Source organism: Myotis myotis, unplaced genomic scaffold (assembly GCF_014108235.1).
Source record: "Myotis myotis isolate mMyoMyo1 unplaced genomic scaffold, mMyoMyo1.p scaffold_m19_p_2, whole genome shotgun sequence".
Lineage (NCBI taxonomy): Eukaryota > Metazoa > Chordata > Mammalia > Chiroptera > Vespertilionidae > Myotis > Myotis myotis.
The window spans coordinates 17,186,911-17,211,611 of record NW_023416324.1 but is presented as its reverse complement, the minus strand read 5'-3'; the positions used below and the strand labels follow the sequence as shown (position 1 = coordinate 17,211,611).

General features: G+C 36.4%; 1 protein-coding gene across 44 annotated transcripts in view; it reads right to left on the bottom strand.

The window, feature by feature from the left end:
• EPB41 (erythrocyte membrane protein band 4.1) overlaps nucleotides 1–24,701 on the bottom strand; it is a 166,447-nt gene that overhangs the window by 22,892 nt on the left and 118,854 nt on the right. For 5 of the 44 annotated variants that reach the window (XM_036348079.1, XM_036348067.1, XM_036348081.1 and 2 more), the window contains 4 exons: nucleotides 23,924–23,980; nucleotides 23,716–23,757; nucleotides 22,444–22,506; nucleotides 17,423–17,599 (listed from right to left, as the gene is read on the bottom strand). In XM_036348079.1, the coding sequence (XP_036203972.1) occupies nucleotides 17,423–17,599; nucleotides 22,444–22,506; nucleotides 23,716–23,757; nucleotides 23,924–23,980 (339 nt within the window). Of the gene's footprint in view, nucleotides 1–6,062; nucleotides 6,112–6,563; nucleotides 6,649–7,362; nucleotides 7,426–8,662; nucleotides 8,707–9,088; nucleotides 9,184–10,430; nucleotides 10,518–13,789; nucleotides 14,294–14,645; nucleotides 15,245–15,620; nucleotides 15,669–17,422; nucleotides 17,600–22,443; nucleotides 22,507–23,715; nucleotides 23,758–23,923; nucleotides 23,981–24,701 lie in introns of those variants that run through there. The other 39 variants (XR_004973887.1, XM_036348073.1, XM_036348076.1 and 36 more) reach the window with 30 other exon arrangements.

Here is a 24,701-nt window from a genome sequence, read left to right as displayed (position 1 = left end):
AGGACTGCAAATAATTTCATTTCTTTCTTTGTTGTTGTTTTTTTCCGTACTTCCTAACCTTCCTAAAATAAATATGCATGACTTATTTTAAAAAATGTTATTACATTCTTTCCTTATGCAAACTTTTATATCTGGTTTCATAATGATGTGATCTATTAAACCTGAAGAGCCTGGTAAACAATTTATATTTTGCTTAATGTTTCTGATTTAGAGATGGCAGGGATATTCTCAGGAATATGAATAAAAATATGGTTGTAGCTGTGATTTAATCCCTAAGTAAATGTCCTTATTAGATACCTGCTTCTGCAGCAGTGAAGACACTAAAAGAAAATTATTACTCTCTTGGCAAGTCATTATAGCAACAAGGAATATAAAATCTTAAAGATCCCCAAACTTCATCTGAACAATAACTCTAGATTAGTGATATTATAGATCAACACATCATTCTTCACTTCAGAATGGACTCTCTCTCTCTCTCTCTCTCTCTCTCTCTCTCTCTCTCTCTCTCTCTCTCTCTCTCCTTCCCTTCCTCCCTCCCTCCCTTCCTCCTGCTGACACCTTGTTTTATTAAAATCAGGTATGAGGCATCAGAATGAATTGACCAAATTCAATAGATAGTGTTTCATTGTCATTTCAGAAGAGAAACCTTTTAGGTGATTTGGGGGTTAATCAGAGAAAGCAGTAATCCAATCTCTAGGATAGACTTAGTTAAATGAGGATACCGACAATATGTACAGATGGCAGTTAAATATGTTTATATAATAAACTCAGGGCCAAGTGGTGGTTGTGGCAATGGTGGAATCTTGGGGAAAAGGCAAACTTTTATCAGACCTGGTCTCTATGCTTAATTACAGTGTCTTATTATGTTTCTGTGCATTCTCCAGTATTATAATGTTACTAGAAGCCCGGTGCATGAAATTCATGCACGGGTGCAGTCCCTAGGCCTGGCCAGCGATCAAAGCATGAGAATCTGGCGTGGAAGGGCAGGTCCCAGCTCACCTCTGGGCCCTGGGCAGCACCTGGGCCCCTGGGGTCCCATGCATCCCCCTCCGCCTGAGTCCCCATGCGGAGATGCGGTGAGCACAGCTGGACATCATGGGCCAGGGTGCAGCATGGGCCTCTGGGCTGCCCAGCGGCACTGCACAGAAGCGGGCAGGTAGCGGGTTCTCTCCCAGCCAGCCTCACAGTCTGGCTCCTGCTGGCCCGGCTCACCCGAAAGAGGCTGTGTGGGTGCTTCCCTGGTGCGTGAGCCCTGGTGTCCCAGGGGAGGGTAGCAGGGGGAGTGAGAGCGAGCTCAATGGACACCCTGCATTCTCACCACACCTCTGTCCCCAAGTAGCCAGCGAGAGGTTGCACAGTACTCCACTGACACCCACCATGTTCCGTGTCGCCCCCTGGTGGTCAGTGCACGTCATAGTGAGCAGTCGAACTCCCAGTCTCCCTGTCGAATGACTGCCTGAGGGGACAATTTGCATATTAGCCTTTTATTATATAGGATAAACACTGAAATAAACCAGTCAGCAATGTTACTGAGTCCAACACAAGCAGAATTATACAGTTGAGAGAAAAGTTTTGAAAGAAAGAAGAAAACACAGTCATGTCCATTATAAACCTAGCTTCTAATAAGGGCCTTGGAATCACTATCTGTTTACGTTTTCAAAAAAAGCTTTCCCTCATACTCTATTCAATGTTTTCAAAGCTCTATCTTCAGAATATCTGTGCAAATTTTATCTTCATATATATGCATGTTCAAACAAACATTATAAATAAATTAATAAATATGGGCTTTCTTGCTGAAATTATCCAAGACAAACTTTAAGGGAGGGCCATTAATGTGCTAAAGTAACATTATATTTTTATCAAATTGACTAAACTGAGAAGTAGGAAACACAAATGATAATTGCAGAAAGAACTTTCATAGTCCAACCAGACCAAAATACAAATTCTTTCACTAAACTGCATAAATACCCTGGCTACCTTACTGAACCAACACCATCTTTAATGGTCTCAAACCCTATATTCCAAACAATAAGAGTTTCACATTTACATAAATACACTTAGGGACTCAGGTACAGAATACCAACAATACTTTCTTTGATGAAGAAGAAATAATTACTAGTGTTACACAATGTCATTTGTTTTGATGTCAGTGTTTTTGGCTTGTTTGCTTTTGGATCCCAAGCTAATTTTCTTCTGACCTTGTGCTTGAGGCTTGGTTTAATTAACAGGAATGTAAACTATTGATCTATCTAAATAGCCCCAATAAAAAGGAACTACTATTTTCTTCTAAAAAATTCAATTCTTTTTATTGAATGATTTTAACACTGGAACCAGATTATCTCCACGGGGGCCAAACAATAGCCCTGAGAACTTCTGTCTCAACAACAGGCAAGGCCTCATTTCTCATTCTCAACTTCTGGTTCCTACTGACTGAAAGAGATCCAATTTCAGTTTCTGGGAGATTCTGTGTGACTCAACCTGGGGAATTTAAGAGATAAAAGGAGTCCAGTATTAATTAATCAATTCATTAGTGGCTTCCAGATCTTGGAGAACCATTTTAAATGCCTACTTTTTTATAAAGCATTAGGGCAGTGGTTCTCAACCTTCTGGCCCTTTAAATACAGTTCCTCATGTTGTGACCCAACCATAAAATTATTTTTTTTTCTTCCTTTTTTTAAATATATCTTATTGATTTTCCACAGAGAGGAAGGGAGAGAGACAGAGAGCCAGAAACATCGATGAGAGAGAAACATCGATCAGCTGCCTCCTGCATATCCCCCACCGGGGACGTGCCCGCAACCCAAGCACATGCCCCCGACCGGAATCAAACCCGGGACCCTTTATTCCGCAGGCCGACGCTCTATCCACTGAGCCAAACCGGCTCTGGCCATAAAATTATTTTTGTTGCTACTTCATAACTGTAATGTTGCTACTGTTATGAATCGTAATGTAAATATCTGATATGCAGGATGGTCTTAGGCGACCCCTGTGAAAGGGTCGTTCGACCGCCAAAGGGGTCGCGACCCACAAGTTGAGAACCGCTGCATTAGGGCATCACAAATTCCAACCTTCTCCTTAAGTCACTCTCTGTAACTTCCACATTTTCATTTGGGGACAAAGTGACTTAGCTGCAGAGTAAGAGGGAATGTCACTGGGCTGAAACATAGAAGACGTGGGGTCTAACTCCACTTCCCTCACTTAAAAGAGGCTTTTTCTTGAGCAGGTCTCTGAACCTCTCTGGGACTCAATTTTATCATATAAAGCAAGAACATCACTACCTGATATGGCTATTGGGAGGGTAAATTGTGGAGAGTGCTCAAAATGACGTGCTAAGCTCTGATAAAAGTTTGCCTTTTCCCCAAGGTTCCACCATTGCCACAATCACCACATGGCCCTGAGTTTATCTGCCTTTGTACTATATTTCTTAAACTATTACTTTTTGCAAAGAAACATGAACCAGAGCAATAAAGGCACCTAGTCCGTACATGGAAGGGTTTCCTGAGCACACTAAGTAGGCCACGCCTATGGATTTAACTGAAGCTGGAATTCATTTGAGCTTAGCAAGTTCTCTGCCAGGTTCTCATTATACTAGCATTTTAGAGAACATGACCAGGCAGAATTTTGAAGAAATTGTGATAGAAAATAAGAATTTAAATAGGTACACTATGAGGATATTTAATAAATATTCCTGAGCCAAGATCCTTACAAAGAATAGTAGGTAGGCCATTTTTAATAATTTTGAGATATACACTGTTAAGAAAGAAAATAATGAGAACACTTCTGATTTATCACAAAACTTACAATCATTTTAAAGCTTAATAGATTTATTGCTGTTTCTAAGCCCAAAGCATATCTTTCTATGTTACTATCCACAGATGAATTTCCTGAAATTTACTAACTTTTGTCTAAAAAGAGTCTGAAAGTGAGCTTACTACCTCTGTAGTCACTGACACAATGGAACCCTAAATCCACTACCTCTATTAAACTACCACTGGTTTTCACACTGTCTTCCATCTGTTTTGCCATTCTGTCAGTAAACTGAGAGTCAGGACTGCCCTTGTGATGTCTCCCTTGTCTTTTCAATGACTCTGTGGCCTGTTGAGATGCAAATACCTCAGGGGAAGCTGATCCATTAAATTTTTATCAGTGTCTCTGGACCTTAGAAAAAGGGGGTTTGGGGATTCATTAGACATCTTAATAAGATTTGCATAATTTTTCCCATCCTCACCCAAGGATATGTTTATTGATTTGAGAGAAAAAGAGAGAGAGAGAGAGAGAGAGAGAGAGAGAGAGAGAGAGAGAAGAGAAGAGAAGAGAAGAGAAGAGAAGAGAAGAGAAGAGAAGAGAAGAGAAGAGAAGAGAAGAGAAGAGAAGAGAAGAGAAGAGAGAGAAGAGAAGAGAAGAGAGAGAGAGAAGAGAGAGAGAGAGAGAGAGAGAGACATCGATGTGAGAAAGAAACATCATGGTTGCCTCCTCTACATACTGTGACAGGATCAAACCCACAACCTGGTTATATCCCCTCCTGACCGGAAATGGAACCCACAACCTTTTGGTGTACAAGACGACGCTCTAACCATCTGAGCCACCCAGCCAGGGCTAAGATTTGTATAATTTTTGAAAATAAGTTTTGATATGAAAAAGGGAGTGAGCAGAAGGTGGCAGTAGGATTGAGGGGGAAGGGTGTGCACAGACACACAGACACCCACAGAGCACATTACCCTTGTTTTGCAAACCCAGTAAGAAATGCTTTGCACTGCAAGTGCCCACAGAACCAGCAGGAATCGAGGTTATCTTAGCACAGAAGGAAGATACCCAGCAGAAGAGTGCAGCTCCTGGTTCTTAACTAAAGTAAACAATAAACATTACAGTCACTTAAATTATCAAGAATATATTTAAATAATACCCCCAAATGCTCTGCAACATGCAAACTAAAAACGTACAATCCAATCCTGAAAGATCAGTTAATTGCGAGTGCTGTGTTTCTACATTCTTCTCTTTAACAAAACATGGCAAGTTTATCTCACTAAAGAATGGCTTAATTTAAATGCCTTGGGGAAAAGCTCTAAAAAATAAAACTTACGTCATATCAATATTTGTAATCTTATTTCTATTTTGAAAAATTAATAATAACAGTGTTTTTCTTGGTTGTATAATAATCACTAGAAACATTAACCTGGTGATTTTTAAAAATCTGTCAAGTTAAAACGAATGTTTTTAAATGGACACTTGCAATAAAAGATAAATCAGATGTGGTAATGCCTTCTTTTGTAAAAGCCATATATAAACAGCACATAAAGATGACAAGTCAAGCAGCAGTAGCCCATTCTTCAGCCAAAAAAGGAAAAAAATGAGGAAGAACAAAAATTACCAAAAGAAAAGCACCCGCTGGCCCCTGCCCCCCAAAGCCTCATAAATAACAGTTTGAGTACAGTTTTGGTGGAAAACTCAGGCCAACTGATGGTTTAAAAAAGGACATTAGAATCACAAACACTCAAGATGGGGATAAACTAACAACAGAGTAACCATGTGGCCAGCAAAAGATGGTTTAAAAATTCTCTATTTCCTTTCTAGTGTGCCGTTCTTTATCATGCAATACATTTCTCTTCATTCTAACTTTTATCACTTGGTTACACCCTCCCCCACTTAAAAAAAAAAAGTTTGTATGTTATTGGTCCCCAGCTAGAAATACATTCTTGTAGAGATCACTAGCTTCTCCATGAAATTTGAGTCATTTTCATGGTCCATTGCTATTCTCTGACATATAAAGATTACATCTAGATAAAGGAACTTATTTAGGAAGGTGTAGGCCTTAAATAAATCACCGTTGGTAAAACTGCTTATTATATGAAAATTACTCCATAATGCAGCCTTCACAAATGCCAGCAAATGGAATTTGCCAGTGATGTATTCTTCAAGCATAGTTTTTATAATTCCCTAAGTAGTGCTGTTATTAGATTATCCCCAGAATTCATGAATGTAAAAGCAAATAGCTTCAAAATCAGTGTCTGATGCAAAATTTAACTATTAGGCAATAGAAAATTTTGCCTTGATACTGCACTCACCAGCAAAGGACTCCACAGATCAAATGAGTGTTCTCAAGCTTGAACAGAGCTACAGAAGTCAAAGTGATTGAGCAAATATTAAAGGTTATACTAAACATATCTAGGAGACCAGAAGCCTTTGGTTGGTCCATTTTATTTTATATACTTAGAAGGGGGGAGAGATGAAGATGGAGAGAAGGGGCTATAACCATTGCAAAAACTCATTTAGTATGGAACACAAACATATTTGGCAGGGCTTCTCGGGAGTCCCAATTCCAAAAATGATAAAGCCATAATAAGCATTTAAGAAAAATATTATGCCCCTATTTGATATCTAAAAAATAACATGATTCCATAGAACTAAATACAACAGAAAACTAGTAGATGCTAACTAGCTGTGCCTTCTCTTCCTGAAAAATCCTGTAATAATGAAACGGCTTTCAACAAATCTCTAACAGGAATGTGGTTTTGGAGAAACACTACAAAATTTTTCTATTACTCAGACCTCCACGAGGTACTTACTTTGAGCTAGTAAATACTAGTAGACCACTTCAAAATGTAGTGTTGGTTTTAAGTAATCACCTGGATAATACAATAGAAGCTAGAACTGTGAGGAGAGAATAAGAGATAAGGTTTATCCAAGGTGAAGTAAGAGATCAAGTGGAATACATTCTGTTAATTCCACCTTCCAGGAGCAAGCTCTCCTCACACCCACATATCCACACCCACTCCACTCTTCACTCTTCAGTACGATCAGAGTGGCAATCCTGGCGGGTTAATAACTACTAATTTGTAGAGTGCTTTTATGAAACAACATCTGAAAGACAATCAGCATATTAAAAATGCTTCTAACAGATGTGACAATTACATGTATTATAGTGACTGATTAAGTTGGTTAGAAAAAGTTGTTTTAAAATGCTTGGTATAAATAAGTCAAATGAGTTCCCAGCTGATTTAAAATATTCTGAGAACTGAACACAGGTCAATAGGTTATCTCTTTTTTAGGAGTGAGAAAAAGGTAATTACTGGGTCACAGACAAGAGTAAAAATATGTAAAACAGGAGAACTTTTCTGGAAAGACTGGCTGACAATATCTCTTGCAGATCCACTGAAGCAGAGGTTCCTTTTTCTTTTTTCTTTTGTAGAAGGTCTGTCTATATATAGCATCACTGGCTCCTATTTCCCTTAATGACTAGTATCAACCAGAATCAGATTTGCAACAAGATTTATTCATGATAAATTTACATATTAACAGAGCAAATAACGTGAGAAAAATATCAAAGAAATTGTTCCAAAAGAGAAGTTCTCAGCAGAGGCTTACATATATTGTTGAACTGCTAAATGGATTAACAGTTTATTCAACCGAGTATCAGAGCTCAAGAATCTTGGACCAAGAAACCAAAAAGAACATGTTAGGGGTTTATTAGAAAGGACCTCCCAAAGCTAATTACAGATCAAGGAATCCTTCAGAACACAACCACGTCAATTTGGAAGCAAAGACACTTATGAAAGAATATAACTTCACTTTATTCTGACTTATTGGTAAATATTGCCTAATTAGGTTCTGAATGGAGGAATTCCTGTCAGAGAAATCTCTTTATTTTGAAAGAGGAACCTTTCTAAAAGGTTTTCCTAGATACCAAACCGCTTACATCACTAAGGTGTACCAAAAGTTGAGACTGAAAATAATTTCACTTTCTTTACCACGGTTTTTAGATAATGTCTAAAACTTGGCTAAAGAGAAGGTGAATTTGGGAATTGTTTATTCCTTAGGGGAAAATGGAGGTAGACCCTTAAAAAACAAAAAACAAACAAACAAACACCAAAGGAGTTAGCTGGATTCATCACTGAATATGTTACAAAGGCAGTATGTTAACAGAGAACAAAAATTTGGAAAACTGACAAAGGCAGGCATGCTGTGGTGGTTACAGATGTTTTAGATTATTGTTCAGGTGTACTCTGCCAGATAAACAGAAACAAATACCTTGTCTTTTGTTTTCCATTTCTAATCATAAACAAGATAAAAAATACTTCTACAAGGAATGAAGACAAGATTACAACTACAGCTCTTCAAAACAGTACAAGGGCAGAAAATGTAATTAGTCAGTCTCTGGTTCTCAAGACCTATGCCAGAGGTCAGCAAACTACAGCCAGCAGGCCAAATCCAGCCCTCTCCTGGTTTCTGCAGGCTATGATCTAAGAATGGTTCTCTATTTTTAAATGATGGGGAAAAACAGAATAATATTTAATGACACGTAAAAATGATATGAAATTCAAACTTCAGTGTCTATATAAATAAAGTCTGATTAGAACACATTCATTTGTTTACTTATTGTGTATGCTGCTTTCACTCTCCAATGGCAAAATTTTGACAAAGACTATGTGGGCTGTAAAGCCTAAAAATATTTATTATTTGGTGCTTGACAGAAAAAGTTTGCCAACCCCTGGTCTATGTGATATATCTAAAACTCTTGCTATCACAAGAGTTTGACATATTTCATGTTTTTATATCATGTAAAACACACATGTATCAACTGCTCTCTGTAATGCATTTTTTGATAAATACAAATTGTCAAATAATGAAGTTCTTTTTTGATATCACAATACATACAGAAACATACCTGTCTTGATAATACGTTCTATAGTGAAAATAATTGATTATTACCTGTAGTAAAAGGATAAGAACTTTTAATTGAACCAAATTATAAGACATTTATTAGAGAGACTAACACCTATCACAGAGGTATATGTAGATTCTTTGAATAAACCAGGGGCCATATTACTGAATTAACAAGAGACAGTGGCTTCTGGGTTGTATACGGGTTTCTAGGCTACCTGCATGTACTGACTGGACATACAGTGAAGAATTTGGCACACATCTGTGTCCCAATATAAGAAAGTCTAAGTGAAAAGTTAGAGTTGATCCATTACCATTTGTGACTAATCATTTAATTCAATTTAACAATTATCAGTTATTTGTTATACTATATCTGAGATACAGGGGTGATAGACTGGCAAACAGAGATGAACAAAACAAGGACTCTCACCTTTGAGAATCTCAGTTTGAGAAGACAGGCACAAACTAAAAGGTACAGATTAACAACATTTCAAAGTTTTAATTTTTTTTTTTTCTGGTGGAGATCTAAATCATAATCAGAATGTTAAACAGAAAGTAAGTTTCCATAATTTTATCAGATCACATTGGTATAAATCAGATCACTTGGGGTGTTAAGTGTTAAGTATGTAAACGTTAGACAGGCTGTCAGAGAAGCAAGCAAACTTAGATCTAAAAAAATAAATCCCAGGTGTCTGTGTTATCTATGAAGAAGCTGGGATTTACAGGAATTTCAAAATGTTCTTTTACAGAGGACAAGTCAATGGGTATGGACATAAAGCTAAATAAACCACAGGGAAGCAACCTATGGGCAACAGAGCCAGAAAGAGAAAGAGCTGCTAAAGCAAGGAATGCTAAAAAAGAAAGGAAGCAAGCAGAAGGAGGAAGACTGGGACAGATCTGGATATAAGATGGTAAGTTATCTGAGGGCAATAACTGTGACTAATTCCAACATGACAGTTACTTTTAACTATATAAAGAGCTTATAATGTGGAAGATAGAATGACTTTTATACAAAAATCAGAGATGTCCAAAGATGAAATGTGCTGTATCTTAGGAGATATTTAAACACAGGCTAGGAGACCACCTGATCTCTAAATCTCTAAATGATACTGTACAATAGAGTCAAGCATTGTAGGGGAGAGGAGTTGGATCCTAAAATTCTGATAATCCTGCAATTCATTATCCTAGTGGGCCATGAATAAATGCATGGACAGCAGTAACCATGCCTTTCCTTGATTTTTATCCTCTGCATTTTGTTGAGATAGGATCCTACACATATCAAAGACTCTTTTTAAGAGACAATAGAAGAGAAAATGAGACTAAACTGCATCCTTTGTTGATTTGGGGGGACCCACAAAGATAGTTGGGACTCTATGCTTCCCCTAGCTCCTTTAATCTCTAAATGTTAGATTTATTCTATTATTTACCCCAAAAAGAATTCTGACTATGATAAAGGGGAGGACAGATCGATATCCGTCTAGGATATAGATCGCAAAAGATGAGAAAAGCACTAATAAAGCATGTTTCCTCAACAATCTGTCATTCTATACATTTAGTTAGGCTATTATTAAAGTTACTTAGCTTTTAATCTGTATTTCCTATCTATGGACGCAATAAATTATTTTCTCTTCTTCTTGTCTTTCAAGTTCTAGTATGACAGGAATTTCATTTAGGAAATGGAATATTCCATGAATTTGTAATTGTTGGTCATAGCCACATCTTTTCCTCTTCCAGCCTAACTTTATATGGCGTCTTCACTCTAACAACCATACCTTCTTAACCATTTCAGATGCCCATTCCTAAGTCCACACCAAGGTGCTTCTTTTTGCGTCATGTTCTGTTGCAGTACAAAGGAGATCCTAAGGTGTGAGGGGTAACAGGAGCAGAAGTGAGGGCAGACTTACTGATACCATCCATTACAGTATAGAGCAAGACTGGGATTTTGTAATGTCTATGAAGAAGAATAAAAAGTAAAGAAACTCTGGAGAAGTTCTGTATATCTTTACTATACTCAATACCCTTGGCAAAAACACGCAACAGTGAAAAGCATTTTATATTATTTTTGAATTTTAGGGCTTCCTTTTGAAAGGAAAGGGTAAAACCCAAATATAGATTTTGATTGGTAATGCCTTCTAAAAAAATAACTGAGACTCTATGCCTATATGCTTATTACAGAAGTGACTTAGGAATATAGGAGAAAGTGAATTGGCTTATATTCACATAAATTTCAGAGTAAAATTTATAATGATATTTAATAGGAAGACATGTAGTAGGATGTAGGATGATCTGGAAATCTAATCCACAGATAACCGCAGTCTAATGTGTCAACAGAGTCATCTTCTCTCTTCAAAACTTTTACCAAAAATGTAAACAAGTAGTAAAATTCACCCATGCAAACTGAATCTTCTTCATAGAAAATGGCTAAAAGGTAGGTCCGAAATATTGATGCTGGCTTTATTCACAAGTATGGCCCACTCTAAGTATGCCATAAGGATAAAATGAATTGTTTAAGAGTTTAATGAATTTGGAAAGACATTTTAACTTTAGTAGTTGTAAGTGCTTCTTCAAATACCAGTAAGGAGTAGATGGAAATAAACATAGCTATTTAATTTCTTATTTTCATGTGTTTGTTTTTTAGTTTCCATCTTCCCAGTCCCCAAAAAAGCAGGAATTAAACAATAACCAGAGTTTCTGGTGCCTGGAATATGTTACAGATTCATTCTCATGAGGTAGGTTTGTCTCTACACTACTAGGTGGAAATCTGGGCACCACATAAGTGAACCTCTCAGTTACTCTAGCAATAAATAAAACCAAGGCAAACACTCAAGACTTTTTACTGGTCTGTATTAATAACTTTAGTTCAAATTATTTTTTACATATCAACCTGCCATTAAGAAATTGAACCAGCCAGGCTGGTGTGGCTCAGTGATTGAGTGTCAACCTATGAACCAGGAGGTCACGGTTTGATTCCCAGTCAGGGCACATGCTGGGGTTGTGGGCTCAATCCCCAGTAGGGGGCATAAGAGGCAGCCAACCAATGATTCTCTCTCATCACTGATGTTTCTATCTCTCTAACCCTCTCCTTTCCTCTCTGAAATAAATAAATATATGTAAAAAGAAACAGAACCAGGGTAAAACCAATACACAGTTATTTGGATCTGTCTCTGGTATTGAGAATGGAATGAGATATGAGAAGGAAACCAAAACTATTTACAGCTTTAGGTTACCAATATCAGTAGCATTAATTTTAGGTAATACAAAGCTGTAATGTCCAATGTGTTTCTTCTGATAATTGTGTTGGGTATAATTTTTGAGCCAACTTAGTCCAATACAAATAAAGGTTTAGCCCTTCTCCATCAGTAAGGATCTGTGAGGACTCCTGCTGCACTTGATAAAACTGAAAAGTATTACTGGATTACATTAGACTTTTAATGAATTTGGAATAACTCTAATACAAAGGGAAAAAATTTCAAGGTGAAGTTTAAAATAATAATAAAAAGCTGTGTATAGGAATGAAAACTAGAACTATAATCTGAACAGTTATAAAAGTATCAATAACATTCTAAGATTATTTCCTTCCTAGTTCCTTGAAAAAATAATTGAAACCAATGCTATAGTTTTATTTATTTCACAAGAAAGCTCTTATATCTCTATTTCACAGGTAAAGGGGAATATTTATGATGATCACCTTCTAAGTTAGACAATAGCTTTGCAATATTTCAGGTTGACTTGACTTTTTTTTTCTTTTTATGAATGAATCAATAAATATGCTTAATTATAAAATATTTGTTGGAAACAGATATAGCCTCTGACATGAAAGATACACACTCATGCCGGATTTTTAAACTTAACATGCTCCTTGCTTCTTTTTCCTTTATTTTGGTGTGTGGGTGTGTGTGTGTGTGTTTTGTTTTTGGAAAGCCTATAATGACAGAGTAACAGTTTTCAGGAATACCAGAGAATTACTTCTGCATGTCTATAGAGACAATAAAACAATAGTGATGAATGCTTAAGGACAAAAGATTCTTGGTTTTACTGGTTTTTTTTTTTTGCTCTAAGAAGCCATCATCTTAAAACAAAGAGTCGTGTTTAGCAGTTTCACCACCTGAAAAGAATTAAAGAGTAAAAGAAAGTGCAATAATCTCATTTTGATGACCCTATGAACTCAGACTTACAAACAAATATTTGAGACATTAACCAAATCACCCACATTGGTACATCCAAGTGCTATAAAAAGCAAGCTACATGCAAGACTTCATTAATAAAGGTAGAAAGTAACAGGTTAGACATCCGAGTTATGTTGTGAAGAGAGAGCACACTCATATTTACTTCAGGAAAGACTTAAAAATCAACATGCAAACATAGGACACACTTGTCACGAAAGAATTTTTCAGCTCACAAGGTCATCAATTCAAAACAATTGGTTTCAACACAAATGTAAGAACAAACGTGTTTAAAGTGTACCAAGAAAACAAAATATATCAATATATATTTTAAGCTTGCCACATGGCTAAATTATGCTTCTAGCAATATAACTAATTACTTAAGTCATAAAGACAAACACAGTGTTTTAATTCAGAAGAGTATGTTTATGTATAGATCTTGAATAAATCTGTATTCCAGGACTTCTAAAGATGGATATAGTCTGGGAAATTCAGTCCTGGCTGGAGGCTATGGGATACCAGCACCATTTTCCTTAAACCATCAACATTTTATTTATGAAAAGATGGCATTTAACCTTTGCAGAACTCTTCTCTACACCAGACAGGATGAAGTTGTTTGTCCCTGTACCTCTCAGAAATACACATTAGGAAGGCCACAGAAGTCAAAAGCCCTTTTCAAAAAAAGGGCCTTTGTATATATTGGTTTGATATATCAAGAAAAGGAGTGGTTTTGGATTCGTAGATTAAAATGTGTCATTTTAAGGCTTTTGAAAGGTTAGCAAGTTGAATTTTTTTCTTAAACTACTGAGCCTGGGCCACACAAATGACTATGGAAGATTAGGAAAATATTCCATTGAATGTTTCTGCAGAGTATCTTGCTTTGTGTGAAACATTGGAGAGGAGGACACAGCAACAATAATAAAAACATAAAAGATAAAAGAGCAAAAGCTTTTGGAGAAAGTACCAACCTGCCATACGCTTAAATCTGATTAGTCTAAACTTGTTCACTTCAGTGAAGAAAGCTGCCTTAGGCAATCCATTCCTACTCCTTTGTACCCCATAATGCATATTCTACAAAGAGTAACATTTTATTGACAGAAAAATGATCACAAGAGCTATCAAGGACAGTGAGCTATCAAGATCAGAGGGCATCATACAGTAGAAGCCAAAAGTTCGACAGTTTTAGTCTTGACATTTCAGATGAGCACCCTGTTTTCCAATCACAGAAAGACCAACCACCAAACAGCCAATGCAAGAACCACGAGAAAAGACATCATGAAAGGAATACGAGGAGATGGAAGAGTATTAGAGTAGAGGTGGCACTTTTTGAAAGACTTGTGATCCTCAGGGATTGGAATAGAAACCTTGGGAAGAACTTCTTCATTTTCTTGCTGGGGCAAAGCTCTTTCAGTAGATCTCTCTTGCCTTTTAATTTTCTCTTCATCCTGTACTAACAGAGCACGTTCCTGTGTCTGCTTTCACGGTAGAAGATCAAGAAAGACAGAGAAAGATGAACAAAATGACAGATGGAAAATGCTTAAAAGTGATACTTGGGGATGTGCAAAGGATTTGGGAAAATCTTTTGGACACTCTATTTTATTTTGACAATTTATCCCAGCAAAGTTTTTATAACACAATACTCAAAGATAACTTTTTTGAATGAACACTAGAAGTCCTGACAAATCAAGGAATCACTGGACTTCCTTACAGCATTTATTCCTCCTTCGAGGATATTCACATAAGAATTTGGGTCACTTTTCATTGTTTTGGTGCTGTCAATTTTTCTTAGATCAATTGGGCAAAACCAATAATGAAGCATTCTTCTTGCCATCAGAAAAGTTACCTTTATTACAAATAGAATGGCAGAATATAAAGTTACCCTCATATTTCTTCATATAGATTTTAAAAACGAACAGTTCATTCAATACGGCAATTAGCTTTTGCTCAAGGGAATAAAAACCTTAATCCTATACATTTTAAAGATTGCAGAGAAAAAAATGTATAAAATTTTATATGTGCCTCCGAGGTCTATCAAAAAACCCCACCAAAAACCAAAACCCCACAAATTTACAATTATAAACTACCTTCCCCTCTCTCTTGGAATTATGATTAAAAATAAATAATAATGACCACCATGAAGGTTTATAGATCACATTAGGCAAATACTTTTGATACTTTTAAGGAGAGTTATTTTTTTACAATTGTCCAATTGTTAAGTTTTTCTCAAGCCCCTGCTCCCCGCCCCTCGCCCAAATTTCTGTACTCTGCCATCCAATCAAGACAGATGTTGTTATCTATGAAAGGAAAAACTTGGCTCTAAGTTCTCGCAGGTGAGCCAGCCTTCTCGGATCAGTTTGGAAGGTCGACACTGGCTCTTTGCACACCCCTAAGTGATATGTATCAGGGAGAAAGTAGCTGGGGGACTGGTCAGCAAAAAAGAAAAAAAGGAAAAGAAAGGATGCAAAATTATAATAATGATTTTTAACAGAAAACAAAGGGAGAAGAAAGACAACATAAAAAGAACAGGGTACAATTAAATTCATTTTCTCTCTGAAAACATATTTACATCTGCATGCAGCTTTTCAACCAGCCATGCGCCAACATAAGCAATTTGGAAGCTGCAAAAGCTGCAGCAGTGGAAATGTTATGTGTTAGGTCAAAAGGTGGTGGGTGTGAATTTACTAGTATCGCCAAAAGAAAAATAAATTAGCCGCTGCTGTTCAATTCTGGGGCATTATCTGCTTAGTGCCATGGCAAGAGCAAATTGTGATCGAGAAGCACAAGTAACAGCAGCTTTACCTCTGGCCCACCAACCTTTCTTTCCGAGGGAAGGACAGTTTTCTTCACCTGGTCATACACAAATTATAAAAATTCAGTTGCTTTGCAATGCAACAACAATGCTGTCAAAGGTGGAAGAGGTATCCCCAGAGAACAGAAATATTGTTCTAATTATTAAAGAAAAAGTAAGATATGCCAGAAAGTGGAGTTATCCTATACAAAAGGCTACCACAGTACAGTTCTTATTTATTCCATTATTCATTTAGAGGGGTAATATACACAAACATAGAGCTAAAGTTTCACAACTATCCCCAATGATGTAATTTAATTTATAAAGAGTCATTTCTTTAAAGTCCACAGAATGACACAGCCATTCCCCAAACCAGTCCTGAGATGGTTTCTGAAGGGTTTCTATTAAGATATAAGACATTTTCTGGAAATGGAGACTGATTCAAATTTACCAAACCTCATACAAGAGAATACTCTTTACTTTTTCCAAAGTAGGTGAGCATCTTTTATTATTTGCACAAAACCAAAAAGAAAACTTCTAGGAAATATGCAGTTACCAGGCAAGATAGAAACGCATTTTGTCCACCAGAAAAAAAGTCAGTTCAGGGGACATTCGCTAGATTTAGAATACAAAACTACGTCCATGTCCATCAGGGCATGGAGGCCTCGAAGACAATGAACAGGGACAACTGCATCCTGCATCCCTGGTAACTCTACTTAGCTGCTCATCGTTCAGGATTTCTCCACCCTTACTCAGTGAAACTGGTTTGACTCCATTTAGAGAATCATTAGCCAATTTTAATCACATTTTGAAAAATAAAGAAAGTACCCTTTGTAAACCAACTTTTACTATCTTCTCCAGTTCCAGAAACTAAATAAGTTGGATAGTTTATCCTAAATTCTGAATATAAAAGCAATTTTTAAAAATTATTAAGATATCACTTTACTTTTCTTAACTAGAATTGCTATTGCTTTGGGCGGGGGGGGAACAAGCATATAATTTAAAGATCATTACAGTCACTCAGCAAAGTCATTGTAACTATTTATATAAATATTTAGCCCGGCAGGCTAAAGATTAAGTAAAGAATTTTTGAATATATGCTCAAGGTAACTTTTAGACATTTTCATTACACAGATTCATTTATTTGGGTGTAGAATTTCTACAATAGGAATGACAACAATAACAGAAAAAGAATAGCCCCTGGAAAGTATCTCTGGTTTCTCTAATTGTGACTATGTTATAAAGCAGTGTATTAAAAGTTTGATATTTCTCATAAAAATAAAATAAATCATCAACAGTTTTTCTAAAATTGAAATACAATAATTTAATATTTGGTATTCTGCATTCGCAGGCTTAGGGGCCTCCTAGGTTTATTATATAATTATGGTCAACCATTCCAGACATTTATAAGTTATTCAAATGTTCAAATAAGTTTTTTAAAAATGCTTATTCCTTTCTAATTTTGACCTTACTAAATTTAGTGTACTCTCTGGTCCTTGAAGGCACAGTTTGACCATAAAGTTCCGTTGGCTTATGGTCAATTTGTAAACACACACTAGCCAGAAGCATGCAGCTACAGAGAGTTCTCAGACCCTAATCATCTACTGGTAGCTCTGGCTCTCTTAATTAGACTGGGTGGTCCAAATAACTTAAAAAAACCAGTGTTCGATTACGAATGCCTTAAAGCTGCAATGAACTGGTGAGACACCAAAGCTAAATTTCAGCTCTAAACTTTCTCTCAGATACAGAATATGAATATAAAAACACTTATTTCACTAATTCTGATAATTGGTCACGTGAATAAAGTACTCACTCCTTCTCCTGTTGGGATTTGGCCATTGATGTTAAGTGTTCGGAACGGGGAGTGAGTGGATAAGCGTTTATCCCACTCACTAGGCCGTGGTTCAGGTACGGATTCCATGAAGTTCTTTTTCAGTTCACTGATGCTGGCATGATGTTTTTTGATCTCTTCTTGACTTTTGTCTAAATCCTATAGTTGGAAGGGTAAAGATGCAAAACAATAAATACTCAGAGAAAAAAAAAGTACCAAGGGAAGCCCATCACAGATTATGAGCACTGGTAGAAAACACACCACCACATCCAGGGATAGATATAGCTAACCCATAAATTGTATTCAAATTGTAAATATACAACATGGTATAATTGCTTGCCTTTTTTTTTTTTCAACAAGGTGCTTTTCTTGGAAGCAGTGAAGCATCAAAACCCCATAGCGCTTAGCAGTTATATAACCCATTAGAAGCTCACTCAATTTTACAACTCTCTTCCCATTATGACACAGCGCTAGATCTCCAACTCCTCATCCCAAGAAGGTAGGTAATCTCATACTCAGTTAGCCTCAGCTTGATATAAACTGATTTAGGCTCAGCTCAGGCAGGATGGAGATAGCAATAGACAAGGAGAAACTATTAAATGAAGGACACGGTGAAAGATTCAGTTTCTATCACTGACTGCCTTGCATTGGTGAGTTGCAACTGTACAATATTCCTCTATTTCTACCTAGAGAAAGTTTTGCTTCCCTATTATTTAGTGGCTGTTGCTGGTTTTTAGTAAACAGGAATAGTCCTTTCTTGATATAAGAATTTATTACTAGTACATAAATGTTGATTCTCTAAGTTATACACCTGAAACTAATATAATATTGTATGTCAACTATAATTAAAAGAAGAAAAAAAAAAAGACTCTCTGTGAGAAAGTGATTGGCTCCAAGATTACAAAAAAAAAAAAAGTTACTGAAATTTCAGGCTCAAGCTTCCAGAGCAGGTTGTTACTATCTCTGAATATTTAGTCAGGGGTATGTCATATAATGGCTTTTTTTTTCCTTTGCCAATACTATTCATATAAACTAAAAGGCTTATGCTTTCCAGCCTCTGACAGCTTCACTTTATCCCTTAGTACAATTAAAAAATAGGGGCCTTCTTCTACTAAACGTCAATGAATTGGGAGTGATTTAACAAGAGTTCATAAAATAATTTATATACCTCCTTGACGATTTAAAATACCTCAACTGTTCCAGCAGATGTGCATACTGGACAACCAGGGGTAGGCACTTAAAGGGCATATTCTAGGGAGAAATGATCAAAACTAAGATTGGTAAAGCTTGTAATAATGAGAAATACTTAGGTTTAAGTAACGGGAGGTATATAACAACTTTCAAAAGGGAGATTTGGCCAGAAATAATCTGAGAAATACAACTTGAAGACAAAAACTCAAATGTTCTTTGCCAAAATTCTTCTCTGAAAAAACTCAAAAGATTTATACTTGAGATCAAAATATGTGGGAGCCTGTCACCTGATGACTGCTAAAAATTCTGTGTTTGTTATATATCAAGGCAGCTCTGTATCCAAGAAAAGCATAACACTAAATATATCTCCTAATATGCAATGTGAATTTTGGGATTTGTCTTCTTTTTTTCTTTTTTACTCTTGTGGGGAACAGCCTCATTTGGAAAAAAATTGGAACTCACTGAAATAAAAATTTGTTTTAAAAGTTTTTTCTGCAGCAATTTAGGCTTTAACTACATTAAATATTTTTCAAAAGCAGTGTCAAAGGGAAAATAACAAATAGCATAGGAAAAAAGAAACAGTAAGGCACATGACACAACTTTGATTCTGGAGATATTCATTCAGAAAATTCATTTAGTAGTCCATGCTTTTTATTTTTGCAAGAATGAACCATGTAGCCCTAGCCGGTTTGGCTCAGTGGATAGAGCGTCGGCCTATGAACTGAAAGGTCCCGGGTTCGATTCCGGTCAAGGGCACATACCTGTGTTGCGGGCTCAATCCCCAGTAGGGGGCGTGCAGCAGGCAGCCAATCAATGATTCTCATCATTGATGTTTCTATCTATCTCTCCCTCTCCCTTCCTCTCTGAAATCAATAAAAATATATTTAAAAAAAAAAAAAAGAATGAACCATGTATATTTGATTTGCGGTCATTCAAAGAGAAAACTAACCCCAAAAGGGCAATCCTGCAGCTCCCCCATAAGAGTACCTCTTGCTTTCTGGGATGAAGTGTAAGTATAGCTCATGAACATGGGCTTCACCATGGGGAAACAACACTTTGCACTTTTGTTCTATCTGAAAGCAAGAAAAGCATGTTTACTAGCTAGAGAAAAGGCATAAACAAGCTCAAAGACTCTGTAGTAGGCTGAGCATCTGAACTCACCAGGCATGTAAGACCTGTGACCCAGCACCTGACTGGAAATTAAATCTGCTCAGGCCAAGAACAACTTAACACTTGGGGGAGAGTTAAAAGAACGAATGGAGCAAAATATAAATGAGCAAGAGATGCTATGGTAAAACTCTGACTCTCTAGGTTAACCTTTTAACACGAGAGTTTGTTACTCTTCTTGCCTAGCTTTTCTCTGGCTTGGAACCTGAGAAAATAAGTGTTTCAATAACATCAATGGTTTCTGAGGGAGCTTTCTCCATCCTTCTTAGCTGGCTGTTGGAAACCTGTGGGGGCACAGAGTAAAATTAAGAGCTCAAAGGGACCTGTTCCAAATAGAATTTGTCATAGACACTTGCTACAGGTTCCCTCTGGGAGATGGAGGAGGAGGAGGCGGTACATCTAAAAATTAACCCGACCTTATTTGTGCCAGAACAAAGCATTAGTGGGGGTAGGGTAGGAGTAGAGGGAGGAGGGACGCTTAAAAAAAAAACAAAAACCAACTGCTAGAGTGACAGATAACTTGAGAGAATTTCCTAACAGGAAAAAAAAAACACACCCAAACTTTTATAATAACTACAGAATGATGGTTAGCCAAATTACTTTGGCTGTTTTCAGGTTAGACATTTTTTGATGCCTATCATATTTTAATTTTAGCAGCAATCAAACCAAAACACTTCATTAAATATAAAATATTCTCAAAAGGTAGTTAGTAGTTTTAATTTTCAAGCACACACTTATTAGAAATCCCCTCTCATGGCTGTCAGTGAAATGCTGGGGAAAAACACACCACACACAGGGACTTTATGAGTCTCAGAAGCCATAACACACCTCATGAGACAAAGGACAAATATATGATTGGTACTGCAGGTTCCAGTTAAGAGGAGGCCAAGAAACTGGCATGTTTGGAATTAGGAGATGTTATATTGCTGAGTTCAAGGAGATCAACTGAAATCAGTTATTTTTCCTAATCTCAGAAGAGGAACCATTCAAGTCTAGTTTTAGTTATGGGCTAAAGCAAAGAGATCTAGTTGCCACGCTTGAAATATCCTAGGGTCCAGCTTTGAAAAACCTCATGCTACATGAGGTAAATGTACGTAGAGCACTTGCTATTGTACCCACCACATAGTACATGATTAACGAAGGCTGGCCATAACCTGTGTTACTTTCATCAAAGTACCTTATATATACATAGCAGGCACTCAAAATTTATGTTTTGACAAAGAATAAGATGAGCTTAAGTAATTATTAGAGACCATTACATTAAATCAGTGATCTATCCTAAAAAGTTTCTTTAATATTCCAGATTAATAGTATTGACCACATTTAATATATGCTCATCTTTCAGGTCTCAACTAAAATGTTGTCTCTTCAGAGAGAGAACTTTCCTATCCATCTTATCACAGTAGATCCCTTTTATTAGCACAGCCTATGGTTTATTTCCTTCATCGCTTTTATAACAACTTGTAACCATTTTATTACTATTTGTTCACTTGTTTATTGTTACTCTCCTCTCCACTTCCTCACACCATAAGCCTTCTGAAGGCTGAAACCATGTTCATCATCTTCCTGTATATTTATATTTCCTTTTTAACTAAGTTAAATCCCTGATATCAGAGTTTGTGGTTGTTTCTTTTGGCTCTGTTTTGAGTGGAATTGTAAAATAATTTGGTCATCAACTTCTATATGAGTTTTTTGATGTGTAAACTAACATAGCCTCAGTTTGTTCTCTATACAGAATAATTCATTTCCTTATTTTTTCCTCAGAGTTCTCCAAATCTTCTAATTAACTTTGCATCCCTATCCAATATGGAGCCCAGAACTAGATAAAGTATGCAACATAACTCTGATAAAATTCTCACCAATGTTGATTGTAATGGGAAAATGACCTTACAATTGCTATAATCGACGGTATGTTGCTATTTCTTAGTTGGGGGGGTGAGGGGGGGGGGCGGAAGTAGTGTAATAGAGTTAGACAGGCCTACCTCAAACTCTAGCTTTACCAATTTACCAGTTCTATGACCATATGGAAATTAGTTAATTTCTCTAAGCTTCAATTTTCTCATCTTTAAAATAATAATCTCATACCCACATACCTGTTTTTATGATTAAACCATCTTAGGTCATAGTAACTACTCATTAAATGCTAGGCTCCCTTCTCTCCTTTCTGTGTCTTTTCCTTCCCTCTGACTGTCCTTCCACCATTTCCTGGTATCTCCAAAATTTTAAGTCCATTTTGAATTGTGGTCATTTCTCTTGCTTTTCCACACTCAGTTCAGAAGATAAAAAAAATTGATGCTTGGAACATGTAGCAGTTTATATTTATACTCTTAGAAAATTCAATGAATTTTTTTTAACAGAGATGTAAAATTTTCTAAAAGTGGGTAAAACAATGGAACCACAAGAGGCAAAGGTATTCCCAATCATATATTTTTTAGATAAGTATGAGAGATGGAAACTAAAAAGAATCAGGTGAGATGGTTACATATCTTTGTGTTTACCAACATGCAAAAGCATTTTAAACCTAAAATTCTCCCATGCAATGGCATGCAAAACCAAACGCAGCACAGAAAGAAGAAAGGGGCATCAGCAAAGAATGCAGGAAGTTACAGGCAACCAAATGAAATAAGCTTCAAGTTCATACAAACCTCCAACATTAAATTGCTATGTCTGATATAAATGTTTTCACCATCTAGTCTCTCTCTCTTTTTCTGTGAAAATGAAAGAGGGGAAAAACAGAAAGCATAAAAAATTAAAATACTGTTCTTGCGGGGGAAAAACTGCAAATTGGCAAACCAAAAATTGTTTAAAATTAAATGTCCACAGCGCAGCAAAGCCAACATGAAATGGTCACAGAACCACAAGGACACACAGAGAACACGATTACCACTGGGAAATGGATGACCTTGTCCATGAACGATGGAAGAATGTGATGAAGTTATTTAAACAGACAGTGCTCCTGGCTTCATTGGCTTCTTATATAATAAGATGTTTTATGTTCATTTTTTAAGTTGAGCTGTTTGAGGGGTTATCTTAACACATGATTTTAAGAAGCATTAAAACTCCATGTTCCTTCCTGTATCTCTGGAATAGCTAAATACTTTAAAACATTATTTAGCCCTAGCTGATTTGGCTCAGTGGATAGAGCCTCGGCCTGCAGACTTACGGGTCTCAGGTTCCATTCCGGCCAAGGGCACATACCCGCGTTGCGGGCTTGACCCCCAATAGGAGGCATGTAGGAGGCAGCTGATCAATGATTCTCTCTCATCACTGATGTTCCTATCTCTTTCTCCCTCTCCCTTCCTCTCTGAAATCAATAAAGAAATATATTTTAAAAAGCATTATTTAGTTTTTTGACATATTTCATACATACTCATAATGCAATATGTACATCTCTAATACTTTTCATAAGAAAGATCTATGGGTATTTTATATATGATCATTCAATATTATATTCAGCAGAAACTGATTCATCTCACTCTATAATTGGGAAGAAAAAGGCACAGAGCAGTCAAACCCAGTTATTAACAGTACTGGGAAATGCTATGATGGTTTCCATAATAAATATGTATACAATATTGCCAACGATTTCAAGAATATGGTGCCACTGTGAAATATTTCTTATAAAATTTAATAAAGGATAGGTTTGGCCTTTACTAATCATTTTACTGTGTTTCAAAAGATATTTTTCTACTGGAAAGTTTATTTTAATGAAATTTTTCAATTATAGTATAGGATTATAATGTCTTTTGTATCATATGTGTGTGCACAGATGCATACATATACATCTATCTTTACTTGAAAGTAATTTCTGATTAAGAGAAATCAATGAAAAGAATGGATCACTGTCTTTTTAATGCACTGTAAAAGTCAGCATGGGTGATGCTAATGCAGTTTTGTGAAAGTGAAAAATGGCTAACCTTCCTCATTCTTATCAGATCTTCAGTTTTTTCTGCAAGCTTCTGTTTTGCCATTATTAAAAAAAAGAAAGAAAAATGATAAAATATTGGCTCATTAAAGTTAGTTGGAACCTTAATTTAATTTAATTTTTTTAAGGAGAGGGGAGTTGGGGAGAAATAAACATTGAGGAGGGAGGGGAAAAGGAACAAGTGTCCTACTGGCACAAACCTGTGTTTGGTCACCATTTGAGGTGGGTACTGTGACCTCGATGTGGGTTTTTTCCCCCTACATTTAAGAAATAAAGTGGTTAAAAACATTTTAGGTTAGTAGGTTCCTATGAATAGCATTATTTTCAAAAAAGCCGCATCTGTAAGCTGGTGGTAAAATAAGTTGATATGTAATCATCATGATGCAGCCTTTAGGGGGGGTAAGAGGGAGGGTCATTACTCTCAAGGGCAATCTGTTAGTTCATCACATTTTCAAGGCTGAAGAGGTAATATGGACAGCAAGTGATCAGTAAAGAAAACTAAGGTAATTATCCTACTGATGAACATTTTATACTTATTTATAAAAAAGTACGTACTAAAAATAATTAGGCTTAAAAAAGCCATATGTTTTTGTTTTGCTTTTTAATGATCTAGAGGTACCTTAAATAACATTTAAAAACAAATTTACAAATGAAGATATCAATGTATGACATACATGATAGTTAGAAACAAAAAGAAAATCTTTGCAGTTAAAGCGCACATATAACACCAAGCAGGTAAGTATAAAACATTTTGGTAGTTGACCAATATATTTAAGGAGGCAGTTTCACTCTCGAGTTTATTAGACAACAAAACATCAAAATAAACTTAATCCAAACTGTTACTGATGCATGCAATTATTACTAAGGCTGGTTTATAAATACGCACACACAGGGCTCAGCTGCAGTATTCAACATTCTATAATCTCCTCTCTAGGCAGCTGGAGCCCATCTGTTTGGTGAATGGGTAAGATTCATCCT